General features: G+C 43.4%; 1 protein-coding gene across 2 annotated transcripts in view; it reads left to right on the forward strand.

The window, feature by feature from the left end:
- Nucleotides 1-16,417, forward strand: part of cdkal1 (CDK5 regulatory subunit associated protein 1-like 1) — a 422,084-nt gene that overhangs the window by 367,176 nt on the left and 38,491 nt on the right. For both annotated transcript variants that reach the window (XR_013962583.1, XM_080738605.1), the window contains exon 13: nucleotides 10,050-10,133. Coding sequence is in view for 1 of the 2 variants with exons in the window: in XM_080738605.1 (XP_080594731.1) it covers nucleotides 10,050-10,133 (84 nt within the window). In the remaining variant the exon portion in view is untranslated. The remainder of the gene's footprint in view (nucleotides 1-10,049; nucleotides 10,134-16,417) is intronic.

Genomic DNA, 16,417 nt, shown 5'->3' on the forward strand with positions numbered 1-16,417 from the left:
CCCTGCATGATTTTTCGGGGGGGTCCCTCAGATGACAGTGAAGTGACAATTTAAGGACTTTTAAGACGTTTTAATACCTATAATAAGAAAAATAAAAAAATAAAAGAAATAGACCTTCATGGCATCAAATGTAATCAACAAACTATACTATAAAAACTGGTCAAACATGTATAATACAGTATAAGCAAGAGGCAAACATTTTGAAAATAGGCGATCTATAAGCTCATAGATCTGCTATTTTCACAATATTTATCTGTGGAACCAAGTCAAACTAAATGCAATGCCTCAACTCTATATTCCAACTGCTTGTCGGGGTGGGGGTGTCCCCAGTTCAAATATAAATATTTTGGGGGTCACAGCCTGAAAAGGTTGAGAAGCACTGTTTTAGACCTGTCCACACTTTGTAATTCAGTATGAGATATAATCAACTGAATTTTCTCTCTCTCTCTCTCTCTCTCTCTCTGTAAGAGTGCTTCATGTCTCCATAGTCCTGACTGCCTAGGAGCTGCAGGAACTCAGATTGCACGTTACTCTTTGTTCCACATGGTGCTGCTTTCAAGCTCTACCCCCCAACCCCGTGTGACAACGCACTTTGTTTTTGAATCCTGTGTTTCAAGTACTTAAGATTAACTGAACCTGTGTGCATTGTTCAAAGTGATTTGAAGTTTATCTCTCCATAATTTCAAACACGGTTATTGATTTGACAGCTGCGGTCGTCGGAGTCACACATACAGTATCGGTGTGCACTCTCGATAGCTGAAGGTCACACGTGAAACTCTATTGTTTTGGACAGTCAAGTGAAGGCTTACTCAGCCAGACGAAAAGTACTTTAGCTAGATTATTGGTGCCGTGCGTTGTGTAATGTAAACGTAACATTGTTCCAGTATCGCAGCTATAGATATGAGAAAGGCTTGTCAAAGGACCGACTGGCAACAGACCATGTGAATGTGGCAGTTGGAAACGACTGATAAAATTCAGTCACTGCTTAGGATGGATTAAAAAAAATAACAAAGTTCAGAGTGACAGGGAAGACCGTGATGAATTGACTTTGAGGAGAGATCATGCTCCTTTTGAGTAATTGTTTTTATTGATATTCTCCATTGAGACGGAGAGTGGAAGCAGAAAGGATGAGAGATTGTATAGCGGAAGCACAGAGGGAGTACTGCGCTGGATCTGACGACAGACCAGCAGGACAACATACTGCTCTGGAGGCGAGCGTCTTAACCTTAACACCATTAATGAGCACAGATTTAGAACAAACTAGAAGCAGTGCTCTTCCGAGCACAGGTCTCCACCAGGCCGTGCGTCCTGGTGGTGCTACTGTATAATAGGCCAATGTAAAAAGGGTGGCATATGTTCTTCACCTTAGATCTTTCATGGCAATCGGACGCTGCATGCATGATTTCAAGCATTGTGTTCCAAAAATGTGTTTTGCTAAAGTCTACCTGCTGGTGGCGCTATAACAGGACAATGTTAAAAAGGTAGCATTTGTTCCTTGACCTAGTGGGAATATGTGTGGCAAATGTCACGGTAATCGCAAGCTGCGTTGATGATTTGAGGCATTTTGTTCAAAAATGGAGCAATCCTGCAAACTTTGGAAGCTAATATTAGCCAATCAGGATGGAATGTGAAATATCAGACGGATCGGACTTGATCACATGACTATAGAGATACTGTGTACCGATTTGCATGATTTTTGGATAAAATCTCAAGGAGTAATATCCAAAAATGTGTTTTACATAAGTCGGCCCAAAGGTGGCGCTATAAAAGGCTGATGTGAAAAATGCAGGGCAAAGGTTTATCCTTAGCCTCTAGGGAGTGTGCTTACAAAGTTTGAAACTGATCGGTGGAGTCATAGGTAAAACCACAAATCGGGCTGTTATAGCGCCACCATGAGGCTGATTAAAAAAAATTAAGTGGCATTTCCTCCTCGGCCTAGTTGGAACGTGTGTGCGCGATTTCATGATAATTGCACTTTGCGTTTGTGATTTGAGGCATTTTGTTCAAAACGGCTCAATCCCACAAACTTTGGAAGCCAATCTTAGCCAATCAGGATGGAATATGCAAAATCGGACAGATCCGTGTCGATCACATGACTGTCGAGATATTGCCTACCGATTTGTAGGATTTTTGGACAAAATCTGTAAGAGTAGTGCACAGAAATGTGTTTAGCAAACATCGGCCACTAGTTGGCGCTAGAAAAGGCCCATTTGAAAAATTTAGGGCAGAGGTTCTAGATTGGCATCCAGGGAATGTGTGTGCTCACTTTGGCAGCGACCGGGCCAACGGCGACTGAGATTTGGCGCTCACAAACTGCGAGGACGCACGGACGGACGCACGGACGGACGGACGGACGCACGGACACACGGACGGAGGGGAAAACATACTCTCCCTCAGCCTTCGGCTGGTGGAGACAACAACTGGAAACTAAGTGCTCTAGATCTCCTGCCCAGGAAGTCTGGAAACTGTAACTGTGTGTGTGTGTGTGTGTGTGTGTGTGTGTGTGTGTGTGTGTGTGTGTGTGTGTGTGTGTGTGTGTGTGTGTGTGTGTGTGTGTGTGTGTGTGTGTGTGTGTGTGTGTGTGTGTGTGTGTGTGTGTGTGTGTGTTTTAAAGGATCCCCATGAATAGTCTTCCTAACAGTGTTACTGTATGCGCGCAGGTCAGGTGACCACACACTTAAGCCTGATTCATATACAGTATTCATTGCAAGACACTGGCACACAGAACACAATGGAAACATACATACATCTTGCTAATAAAGTATTCAATCAATCAACCCATCACAACAAAGTATAAGTCAGGGATCAGAACCGTTTTTTTTTATGTCAAGTGTCTCTTCGTACCTCTAGTGAACACTACACTACAGTATACCTCTAGTGAGACATTCTCCACCAGCCTGCACTGTATCCCTACTACTACTAGTACTCCTACTTGATTAGTGATGGATTTCTGTGCACTGGCATCTAGCATCACACACAAAATGCTTTGGTGTCACAGGATGAAGGAAGGCTAAATAGTCCTGTCAGCCGCTCTGTCTCTAGGGCAGTAGATGCCATTAGATGTAGAACTAACTAGGGGGGTTTCCCTATAGGAAAGGACTACAAAGAACACAAATACACCTTCAACTTCTATGTTTGGGATGTGTTATGTCACCACTCTGAGAGATCTATTCTTGTTTTTTTCCCCCCACAGTTTGAGTGTGCCCGCGCTCTGTCAGGTGTATTCCCTTTCGTCATCTGTTCTCTCTTCCATTCTGTCTTCTGTAATCCCACTTCTCTTTCCACACCCCTCCCTCCCTCCCTCCCTCCACCCTTGCAGTTTGTTCTTCTCCACGTCATCCTGTCTTTCTGTATGTTCTGGGTCCCGTCTCGTTACCTTGGTGTGCTGTGTGATGCATTCGTGTTCAGGCCGCGTTCCAGTGGCTTCGGCGTGGAGAAGCAGTTGGCTTCGTGGAGCTTTGATCTGTGCGGGTTTTACATTTGTCTCCGCACACACAGCCGGCCAAATCCACCCTGAATCCCCTTAGTCTTTGTAGCAAACACCAAAAAGTTTTCTCTCTTTACTTTGGTTTCGACTTTGAGGGTAAATAAATAAATAAAAGAAAATACCCAACACAACGGGGGAGTTTTTCTTTCAAGCAGCTTTGTGCAAGAGAACCTCCAAAGATCAGAGCGACTCATTTTAGCTCCCCTTAAATCGCTCCCTCTGCTATTTGTTGAGCAGACAACAGAGCAAAATGTCTTTTTTTACAAGTGTTTACAGAAGACTCTGCGCTGATGTGTTCAAGTTCATTTGCTCTGTGTGTGTATGTGTGTTTTTACGGGCATGCACGTTTGAATGATAGTTTGGCAAGGGCAAGCCGGCATGAATATCGTATTTCTCCACCCTGCTGGGTTTTGCACGGACGTACACGTGTGTGCTTGTGTATGTGTGTGTCTGTGTGTGTACGTGTGTGTGTGTGAGAGAGAGAGAGAGAGAGAGGGAGCCAGAGCAAGAGGGAATACAGAGAATGTTTGGGGTAGATAATGAGTCAGAGAGATGGGATGATGAAATAAGAAAGAAACGGTCAGACACAAAGAGACAGTGAGTGGAAGAAAAGAGGTTTGCTTGGTATTGTAAGGGAGATCAGAAGCTTGTATGCCCCTGTGTAACACCAGGGGGTTCTGCGTACACACAACACATGCCCACTGTTGTACATTAAAGTCACAATAATGTCCGTGACACTAATGATGAAAAGTTAATAATCAGTGTACAAGGTTGGTTATAAATAGCTTCCTTATTTACATGCATAGATTTTTTAACTACGTACAACCCAATTTTCACACTCATCTTAACTGTACGAACCCTATCGTTGTACTGTGGTGGTTTTCAAAATATCTTTGGCTCTCCACCTGTAAATATTGTTTTCTATCCACGGTGCCCCTGAATGACATTGTTACTTTATACTGTAGCACCTTTTGTCATACTAGTAAGACGCCTCAGGGCGACAAACGACCTCACCCGTGGCCATCTGGCCAGTGATGTATATTGGATCAGTATACCCATATAGGGAGACCCTGGTACCCATATATGGAGATCCATGTACTGTATATGGAGATATGCTGTGAGAGCCCAAACATGCTTACTCAGTTATTCGATATGTGAAAGTCCTATGACGTCTATGACATCTGACATCATACATACAATCCCTTTTATGCCCATACATGGAGATCCCTGTCTCTAGAACCAGCCACACAGATATGGGCTGTCTTGGCCATATATGGATTCTGTTAGTGTGGTATGTGGCCGATGTGGCCTCCATTTGGGCATTTCCATATGAAGTCTTGTTAGATATGGGCTTAATATTGATAAAATCAGGGAACTCCATATATGGGCATAAAAGGGATTATGTTAGTGTAGTTCCCCTGACATCACAGTGATGTCACTGATTGTATATCTGTTCTTGAGGTAAATGTTTATCCCCCAATATTATGAAGGCCAATTTGACCATTGGGATACACAAATAAGTTGGTGTGTCCAAAAACGTATTTACTGCACTCAGGCTTTGTAGTGCAGTACAGTAGGCTGAAAAATATCGCACCAAGTACAGTGCAACTCAGGTCTATTTCACTAAGTATACAGTAAGAGTTGTTGATGAATTCCAACTATTATCTTAAATTATTCTGAGGCACCTCTGGACTAGCGTCACGGCTATAACGACTGATCAAATGACAGCTTTTCCCAAGTTTGGTGTGAATCAACGCTGTGTAGTAGTAGGGCAAGGATGAAAACAAATTTAATTCAAAGCCACACTTCCTCTGATTATCCCTGTCGTGAATGGGATTAATTATCAATTAAAGTCCTGATCCTGCAAATCTGTAGCGAATCTGCTGGGGCCTCACGAGATCTTATCCGACGGATGATGGTGTAAGCACATGCACAACACAACACCCGTGCACTAAGACACTGCCTGCTACCCTTTGTGTTATCCTATGGATGATCGAGCAAATTAACACACACACACACACACACACACACACACACACACACACACACACACACACACACACACACACACACACACACACACACACACACACACACACACCTTATGGTCTGGTACACAAGGGACTAGGTGTATGCAGCTGATAAGACTTTGCATTCACTATCATCCATGGGAGAGATTTATTTTCTTTATCATATTAAACCCAGCCTTTCTATTTCTATCTCCCTCATCTCTGCCCCCCCCCCCCCCCCCCCCCCCCCATTTATCTCTGTTTCTTTCTCTTTTCTTTCCCTCATCCCAGCATTGTAATCCTTGTACTATTCCATCCAGGAAGATGAATTAATGTTAAAAAAAAACACAAGTTCACGTGCATTCTGTGTGTGTGTGTGTGTGTGTGTGTGTGTGTGTGTGTGTGTGTGTGTGTGTGTGTGTGTGTGTGTGTGTGTGTGTGTGTGTGTGTGTGTGTGTGTGTGTGTGTGTGTGTGTGTGTGTGTGTGTTCATGCGTGCATACGAGTGTGTGTCAATCTACACCCATATGGGAAAGGCCGTTTATCCTCATTCACAGTCAACACATCTGTCATAATCCCAGTTCATTATTCCTGGTTGATTGTTTAGGTCTGGATTAAACATTATTAAGACTGGCTGATTCATACACATTCACATTGATAGAAACAGAACCTGAATGAAATATAGAGAGGATTGGGCCTTTACTGATCCAAGACTCCTCTATATTTTAGGCTTAAAGCAAACATTTTCCATCTTGACTCCAAAAGAACAACAAACACAATTACCTAGAATATGTTCACGAGCCTAATATTAAGTTCACAGGACAATTATTAATGTTCACTAGGCTAATACTGAGTTCAAATGACGATTTACTTTTCCTTCTCTTCTCACTTTTGAAAGTTGCTCTGTTTGCAGGAAACGGTAATCTATTCAATGTCTTTTCAAGTCCGTCAGCATGTCTGTGCAGGTGTTACTTATGCAGGAACACACACACACACACACACACACACACACACACACACACACACACACACACACACACACACACACACACACACACACACACAGAAATACAGTAAAAGAAGGAATAAAGGAAGGAGGGATAGAGGGAAGACAGAAAAGAGGGAGGGAAGATGAGAGTTGTAAACAACAAAGAAAATGCCCAGAGACATGTGTCAGAGACATGTGTCAGAGACATGCACGGGTCCCTGGGCTAAGAACAGCCCAGTCAGCAGTATGCTACTGTACCATCAAAGAGAGAGGTGTGATGTTAACATGAAAATGTTCCACCTTTCCTTCATTGCTGCTGTTAGACAGAAGAAGGCATTAATCAGAGGCATAAAGTACAGAAGGACATAGACTGACATACCAAAAAAGGTGTCTAGGCTAAACTATAGGCTTGAACCCATTTCCCAGGTACAGTATGCACAGTAACAGCCTGGACCGTACACTGTATTCAAGTGTATTCAAGTGAGATTTAGTCTTTTCTCTGTGAGAGAACTTGTATGTACATAGCCCCAAGCTGATGTTTATTTTTATTTTTTGTATTACCGTCATCAGTATTCCACCTGTGTGTGGATTTTGCAGTCACTGAGCCTTGCGGTGCCAATTTCTCCAAGTTGATCCCAAGATGGTTTTACTTTCTGCCTCTAATCAGACTGTCAAAGCTTGTATCAGCATACAGGGACACAAGCACAGAGACTTATCCTCAAAACAAAGAAAGGTTAATGTCAAAAACTTGAGATTTTTCATCCTTGAAAGATATTCCTCCCTTGCATTCCCCCAGCTTGTTTCCCCTTTTTTTTGTTGTTGAAGTTACTGAGTGTAGAAGCAGAACTCTCTGAGGTTCCCAGGTCCCACTTTGGTATACAATACCCCTGTTCTCTGGGTTGAGGTGTCTGACTCACGATTATCATCAAATACCGAAATGAAAAATTTGAAAGAGAACATTAAGTTAGACATTGAGGAGGAAGAAACCTATTGATATTGGTGACCACATTACCTGTCTTCCAGTGCATGAATTATGCTGAACGTTTAACTGAGAAATCAGCCAGATTGTCAAGTTGTTTGACATTTAAACAGACCAAGGCACATCTCAGTGACACCCTTGGGCCTAGGTGGTGCTCTAGTCCAGTAGTTACGTATCTCGAGAAACGTCCGACCGACCATCGACAACTCCGAAGGACCCAAGCTCGAATCCAACCCCCATCAAGTCACGCATATCTCCCCTCTCTCTGCCATAGATGTCTCTCTACACTCTCATACAGCATCTAAATGAAGCATAAATTTCCAAATAAAAAAATACTGTCTATTGAGTATTAAAGTATACAGAGTGAATGCAGGTTGTAATACTGCAAAGGCTGAAGACTCACTCTACAAAAGCAAGCCAGTGTCGGAAGAGTTTCACCGTAGACAAGGCAACTCAGCCACACAGCTGCTGTCGTTCTTAGAAAGCTGCCTGCAAATCAACAGATTGTGAGACATTCAGTTACCTTATCATGTGTGAAGATGAAATGTAAATGTAAAAGGATTTGCAAACTAAAGTGACAATTATGAATTTGTTTTTAATTCATGAAGATTTTTCCTTTTTTTGTAATGTTAAAAAAAAAAAAAAATAACTAGAAATACTGTTCCTACGAAACAGTGTGGGCTCGCTCGTAACTTGACGTGACTATATTCGTGACTATATTCTGCAGCTGCTAACTGTCATGTGAAGCTCAACCAATACTCCAGCTAACACCACTCCGAGATGTTTTTCCGCCAATTTCCAGTTGCACCTCATTGGCTAAGGGCCCTGCCTTTGTACTGTCGGGCGGAACTTGATAGATAAATAAATAATGAAGATAAAAATAATTAAAAACAAAATATATGTAACACAAAAAATATCCACTGTTTGGGAACTAGTGCTGTAGTGTAGTCCATTCTGGTTGCATAGGAAGTGAATACTGGATAAGCCCAGTCTAAGAACAGACTCTCAAGAACCGTGGGCACTGCTTCCTCCTGGTCTTCACAGTCTTTGATTGATTTGATTGACAGACAGTGGCTCCCTCACATTCCAACGCATGCAAAAAAAAAAAAAAAAAGCCCATAATTAACAAATATGAACATTAACTCAGTTAGCGCCGGGCGACTTTACGAGCGACTAGTTCACTATGGCGTTTGGTGCCGAGCGACTCGGAGCGACTTTTATATAAAAGCATTGTTTAAGCTTTTAATATGTGTTTATAGACGGAGCGAAATGGTTAGCTTACCTCAGCTAATGTCCACACGTAAACCGTGAAAAAAAAGGATACGATTATGACGTCACCTTTAAACCAGGGCTTCCTGTTGACAACAGGCCTCTGCTAGCGTTAGCCTCAATGCAACCATCCGACCCTCACGTAGCTTCACTAGGTCGGATTTTGATTCTGAAACTTTCTGTGTGGCATCTATATACGTCCCGATGCCCATACCAATGGTGGTTTGAGACGATCAAGCACGAATTGAACAGTATTGAGCTGAAATGGTGACCGGCGGCCCGTCCATGTTAAGTCAATGAGGACCAAGTCAGCGTCTCATCCTGTTATGTGGATTTAAACAGGCTTAACATGGGACCATGTCAGTGTATGGTGTATGGTGGTCTCTAGTGGTCATCTGGTGGTATGGTATGGTGAACGTGCATTCGTTAAGGTGGTCTGGTTAAGGTGGTCTGGGGGGATACAAAATAGCTATTTCCTGGCGTTATAAGCGCACATTCATATTCATATTTTGGAAATCTGGCCCTGTATGAGTTAACACAAAAGTAAACAAAGAATCTAGAGAGTTCCAAATGCATGCATGCAACTAGCCATGGCACATGTTTTCAGCCCGTGTCTTGAGACTTCTTTCTTCATTATTTATGTCGTCCAATTTACACATGCTAATGAACCTGTCTGGAGAGAATTGAGACTGTCAAACTGAGGTGTCATTGCAAAATAACATTATTTAAATAGGCTATTATATACATTTATTATTGTTTTCCTATTTGATTTTGACAAGTTGATTCAAGCTGGTTGTTGCTGAAAGGGAAAGGGTGTGTGTGTGTGTGTGTGTGTGTGTGTGTGTGTGTGTGTGTGTGTGTGTGTGTGTGTGTGTGTGTGTGTGTGTGTGTGTGTGTGTGTGTGTGTGTGTGTGTGTGTGTGTGTGTGTGTGTGTGTGTGTGTGCGGGCGGGCGGGCGGGCGGGCGGGCGGGCGGGCGTGCGTGCGTGTGTGGAGGGGTCAGTGAGGTTGATGGAGAAATGAAGGGATGAGGTGTTTTGTTCATGTGAATGCAAATAGTCCTGTTTCCCTGCTTGGGTTATAATTGACATTTGGCTGGACACACACGCAGATGGACACACACGCATGTACGTGCATATATAAATAAAAATATTCATTTACAAATACGGAACGAATAAGCTAACCGTGTAATTTGATTGTAAACTGAACCCTGGGTAATTGTTTCTGAGTCTTAACATGTATTCTCTCTCTCTCTCTCTCTCTCTCTCTCTCTCTCTCTCTCTCTCTCTCTCTCTCTCTCTCTCTCTCTCTCTCTCTAGATTGGAGAGAGGCAGCATGTCTTGGTGACAGAGGATTCATTTGACACCCAGTACTATGTGGCTCACAACAAATTCTATGAACAGGTAATGGAAACCGTTTTTGGTCCATTTGGTTACATCTCTCTTAGTTATGGATGGATAAAATAACACAGATTATTTTACTGTGTATACACAGCTTTGTCCTGTATTTTGCTGCCTTACAATGAGGTCATCCTTACCCTAACTTCACTAAACCCATGTCTAAACTTAACCATACTGTACTAACAGGAGCATAATTAAACTGCATTAAAGGACAACTTTTTTTTTTACAACAAGGGTATATATTTTAGATTGTAATTAAACAGTAAACAATTTAACAGAAAAGATGAGTGTTAAAATGTTTTCGTTCACTTCTTTCTATCGTTTTAGCGATTTTGATTTCAGTGGGTGGGGGCATGTGTACAAGTGGCTAAATTGATTTCTTTATTACTATTTAGAGTAACACTACTAGTAGCCTCCATAAGTCACATCTGCCCATGAAAGAGTGTGGTTCATCTTGGTAATGGGCTCATTGTTTCTAAAAAGACACTTGTACGCATGCCCCCACCCACTGAAATCAAAATCATTAAAATTACTAAAACTATAGAAAGCAGTAAATGAAAACATTTGAACACTCGTCTTTTCTTTTCTCTAATTACAATATAAAATATGAACCCTTGTTGTAAAAAAACAAAGTTGTCCTTTAAACCACACCATTACCATGCTGACACTTAAGCCCGTATCATAGTCGGGTCCGCGGTGGAAGGCTTTACACCGCAGTGTAGTCTTTTCGAGTCTTTTTGAGTCATGAAACTACAACGTTACATCATTCCTCACGGTGGAGAGCTTTCCACCGTGAGTCCCAACACATCTCTCTGTTTTTACTATCAGACAGACAGGCTCTACACCCCGTTCACTGATTGGTCGACCTGAACCGGTCTAGACGGGGTAAAGGACTTCACCGTGGGCCGTGACTATGATGGCCTGCACTTATTTTCTGACTTGAGGTGGAAAGCTTTCCACCTCAAATTTGCGGTGGATAGGTCTCCACCGTAGACTCTGATACGGGCTTTAGAGTGCTTGGTAAGGTGTACCATGTCCTCATGTGTTTTGTTACTCCTAGCTGTATCTCTTTTTTTGTACCTGTCCTGTGAATCCTGTTTCGTAACTGCTGTAATGCCGCAGCAACTGAATTCCTGCTGTGGGATCAATGGAGTAGCGAAGTCCTGGCGTCACTCATTTATCCCCTGGTTCCCAGAAGTAATTTCTCTAGGGAGAATAAGGGCCGATGCATACTCCACTTTGAGAGACAAATTTATTTCGGTATGGGGAGTCACAAAATCTCGGCAGCACCGAACAGCCGAATTAATGACAGTAGACCCGAGCCCCCAAACCCTGAATGAAAACCGTCACATCTTGTCCGTATCTCTGTCACGCCTGACACTGTGGTTCCCCTGACACATCACTGTGACATCACAGGTGACATCACCGTGACATATCCATATATGGGTATTCCCCAGAATCCATTTTATGCCCATATATGGAGATCCCTGATGTCATCGATACAGGGGCGTGCACAGTATCTGAGGGATTGAATGTAGGAGTCTCAGAAGTAATGTTGGTGTGCCCGTTGGGCAGATCTCTATGCCCATACATGGTGTTCCGTGTCCAGGCCAGGTCTGTGATGTCTGTGCTATGACTATCAGAGTATGACGTGATGTCAGCATGCTGACAGACGGTTACCATGGCGGCGAAACTGTGTAGTATCAGTGATGTCAGCATGCAGATGGTCAGTCAGACATTCGTTAAATTAATAGTTAGATATGGTCAATGCAATTGAGACGTGGAATCTCAACATACAGTACAGTAAATAAGCTGACCTCTACTTTATATCCACTTTCTGAAACACATACAGTAAGCTAGCGATAAATACATATATAATTGAATCTGTACTTCTTGCATAATATGTACATAGTTCTACTGTATGCTGCTAATCCTTTCTTATTTCCACAAATATGCCAAATGTATGCTGCTCCATAGGAAGACAAGCACAGACGATCTACAAGCTCACTACACGTTGCACATGTATGCACCACGTCCTTGATCGGCTATTTCCTGCGCCCCACAATGCTGTGCGACGAATTATGAAGCGGCCTTATGTAAATCAGATCAGGGCTTTTGCCCTGCGTGTCAAAGAGTACTCACAGCAGGTGTCATCAGCTTATGCTTGCACTGGAGAAAGTAGGTTAGCTTTAATATCGCACGCACGCGCGTGCACACACCCTAGGGTGGTCAACTGAGCATTTGGCAGCTGATAACAGCAATACTGTGCGCTTTTTACTGTACCAACATTAAGGTCAGCCCTAAAGACATGTACATTCCATCCTCTCCCTCTCCACACGCACGCACGCACACACACGCACATATACAGACATACACACACTCTCTCCTCCTATATCTCTCTCACACAAACGCACACACACACACACACACACACACACACACGCACACACGCACACTCACATGTGGCTTCAAAGACCCTCTCCCAACCTGTGAAAAATTCACTTTCAAACATCTTCAAATAAATCAATTTCCCCTGCTTTAGCCATCATCAGAGCCATGTTTGAAGTTATGCTTTTTATTGGTAGGGAGGGTCGGGGATGGTAATAATTTTTCCCCTCTCCTCGCCTCCACCTCCCCTTCTCCTCCTCCGCCTCCCCTCTTACTCTGTTCTGCGTTTCTTTCTGCAGGCTATAAACTTTAGTTACAAGTGTCACTCAGTTCACGGGTGTGCACGCGCGTGTTCCTGTCACGCATGTGTGCATTTGAGCGCCTTTCATAATGTGGGAGCGCGCGCGCATGTGTGACTGCAGGGACGTGCAGAGAATGTTAGAGAGGCAGGGGCTGAAATTTCTAAAAGGGCCTTTTGTTGAAATATTGAAAATAGCCGACCTCCAAGCTCACAACGCGTCGCGCTGCAACGTGTTGTGAGCTTGGAGGTCGGCTATTTTCAGTACTTGATACCACACAAAACTAAGCATAAAAAAGGCAATACTGGAGATGCGGCGCAACGGCATGGATTTCTACACAGAGAGGGCAATTCTTTCAACATAAGATGCTGCATTCAAGTTCAGGAGAGTTTGGACAAGGCAATTCTCTTGAATTCTGCCTTCATGTATGGCATGAAAAGAGGGCATTTGCTTTTCCTTCACCAAAATTAAAACTGCATTCATGGTCTGGAGAGGGCACTTTTTACAGACGGATGAAAGGGCAGGGGCTCAAGCCCCCTTTCATGTCTGTGTGTGCACGTGCCTGTGTGACTGTACTCGAGGGAGGAACAGTCTGCCTGGTCTGTTTGATGTTTCTCCCCACCCCCTGGCCACCACTACCATGCTCTTTTTTATCAGACCAGTGAGTATTTGGCATGGCCTCTAAATCACAACATTGCTTTGGCAACGAACGTGATAACGTGACCATTCTGTGACAATATGTTGGCCTCTCCGCACCTCTCCCCTTTCCCCCTGGGAAGAGACCCCATGTTATGCATTAGTTTTTACCTTGTGAAACACAACACATGCTCACTTAATCATGCACTTGTATGTATATATGTATGTATGTAAAGACACACGTCCATAAACACACATTCATGTGCGCACGCGCATGAACATAAGGCTATTCCAGGGACACAGGGATGTGTGTGTGTGTGTGTGTGTGTGTGTGTGTGTGTGTGTGTGTGTGTGTGTGTGTGTGTGTGTGTGTGTGTGTGTGTGTGTGTGTGTGTGTGTGTGTGTGTGTGTGTGTGTGTGTGTGTGTAGCATGGTTTGACCTTCGTGCTTACCGTTGGTTGTTTGTAATCTTGATGTGAACCGACCATTTTTGTTTTATTTTCATTTTCTTTTTGTTTTGTTTTGTTTGCCGTTGTTCAAGATAAGCGAACAGCGAACTGGAATAAGTAGTTGTAAGGAGTAGTTGATTGGTTCCTTTTTACAGATGGACAGAGAGATAGACAGATATGAACGGTAGAAGAAGGTAGAAAAAGGCAGCAAAAAAAAAAGCAGGAAACTCTACAACAGAGTTTCTCAAAGTGGATTCCAGGGACTCTGTGGGTTCCTTTAGGGGGGTCTAAATGGACCCATACAAGTCTGTAACTCTGACAGTGTACAAATGGAACCAAATGGACACTAACGGATCCATTTGGTTCCATTTGTACACTGTCAGAGTTAAGGGAAGACCTTGAAATTTGAACGTTTGAGAACCACTGCTCTACAAGATATTAAAAACAGTCAGTGAAAAGGGGACGAGGAGATGAACTGTGACAATGATTTGTAGGAGTGAAAGAACAGAGAGAGATGCAGAAAAAATGGACAGGACAAGCCAGTCGCTGCTTGTCCTCTCTCAGGTGAGGAAATGAAAGGAGCAGTGGAGGAATGGAAAAGGATGGAGTGTGTTAGCTAGGTGGAGAAGGAGGGAGGGAGGGAGGGGAAGGGAAGGGAGGGGAGGGGGGCAGAGGTGTGAGTGTGAGCAAATGGCCTAGTTTCACTTTCACACCGTCAGATGGATATCTCACCCGACAGCTCTAATAGGCACCCATCCCACCTGTGTGTGCATGTGTGTGTGTGTGTATGCGTGTGTGTGTGTGTGTGTGTGTGTGTGTGTGTGTGTGTGTGTGTGCGTGTGCGAGTGTGTGTGTGACTGTGTGTGTCGCTGCGGGTCTCTGTTGAGGCCTGACAAGCTCTTTCATCATTGAATCACCTTGTAATGGGCCTCAGATGACCCTCTCTCTCCCTCCCACTCTCACACACACACACACACACACACACACACACACACACACACACACACACACACACACACACACACACACACACACACACGCTCAGACACCTGTCTACCTCCATCACCCCCCTCTCTCTTTCTGCTCCCAGTAGCCACGTAACATGCGTGGCGTGCATATGTGCACTTGGAAACACACACACACACACACACACACACACATACACACACACACGCACACACACACACACACACACACACACACACACACACACACACACACACACACACACACACATACACGCACGCACAGTAAGGAGCAGCAGGTGTGCTGATTGTTCTGGCGTGCTGCTGGTGTTGTCCTGTTCTCGTATCACATACCGCCACCAATCACCAATTAACATGATATATGCTGCTCTCCACAACTCCATTTACACACGCTATTCTCAGCCCAGCTATAGCGCTTGTGAACGTGCACATACAGCTCTCTCCCAGAGGAAGCGGACAAAGCTAGTGTCAGATGCCAGTGTTTCCAGAAGTTTCATAGCGGCTCAACGAGGATCGTATCTCGTCATTGAGAAGGCAGTGGCGTATGTTTAACACCGTCCCTATACTTTGGGAGCCAAGTCAGTAATGACCCATGACATGTGGAGCTCACCGCTGTAATCCTGGAAGAAGCTGCCGAGACATTCATCAAAAAACTAATTTCACGTTAGCGCCGGTTAGAATCTGCCTAGCCGTCGCAAGGAAGACTAAATAGAATTGACTGCAGCAGTAAACCCACTGACATGAACACGGCTCCGGCTATAATGGTGGTTCACACAGGAGAGAGACAGAAAGAGAGAGATTAAGCATTCTATACATACTGTGTGGTGTGCATTATGTCATTGTGTCTAGTTAGTTTCAAAAGTGTTTTGAAATATCTAAACAAAAAGATGTCGATATGATCTTTATTTACAGCACTAACTCATTAAGAACAAATTTCCTTTGCAATAAGCCATAATTATAACTCTTTGTTTTCCTATTCTCTTCCCTGCTGCGATGTGCCTAGTTTCATAGTTGCCATGGCGAACTAATAAAACAATCCAGCAAATCCCACTGGTTAATCTCACAGCTGTTGCCATAGTTTTTGACCTTGAGGGCTTCCGTAAATGGAATTGAAAACAATCGGCGCCATGGTGAACAATTCTTTTTTAAATGTCGTATTATTATTTTAATCTAAGCAGGCAGGGACTAACGTTAGCTAAATAACAATGTGGCAGAGCGTTGGGGAAAACAGTTTTCAGTTGGCAGTTAATTGAAAATGTAATTGACAGATGTGGAGATACATGCAGAGGGCTTGATGGACGGCGGGTGGCTTTGCGCTGGTTTCTTGGCATGGTCTTTTTACGTGTTAGAACAGTGTTTCCCAAACAGAGCCATTAGTGGGTCGTTTTTTATGGGTCGTGACTCGTGTGTAAATTCCCATTTTTTATTAGTTTCCAACAATACAAAAAAAAATCTAACATTTCTTCATAGTAACTAACTATGAAATACTAAATAATAAGGAATTCCATAAATGAATAAATGAAACATTT

Source organism: Nannobrachium achirus, assembly GCF_963921795.1.
Source record: "Nannobrachium achirus genome assembly, chromosome: 2".
Lineage (NCBI taxonomy): Eukaryota > Metazoa > Chordata > Actinopteri > Myctophiformes > Myctophidae > Nannobrachium > Nannobrachium achirus.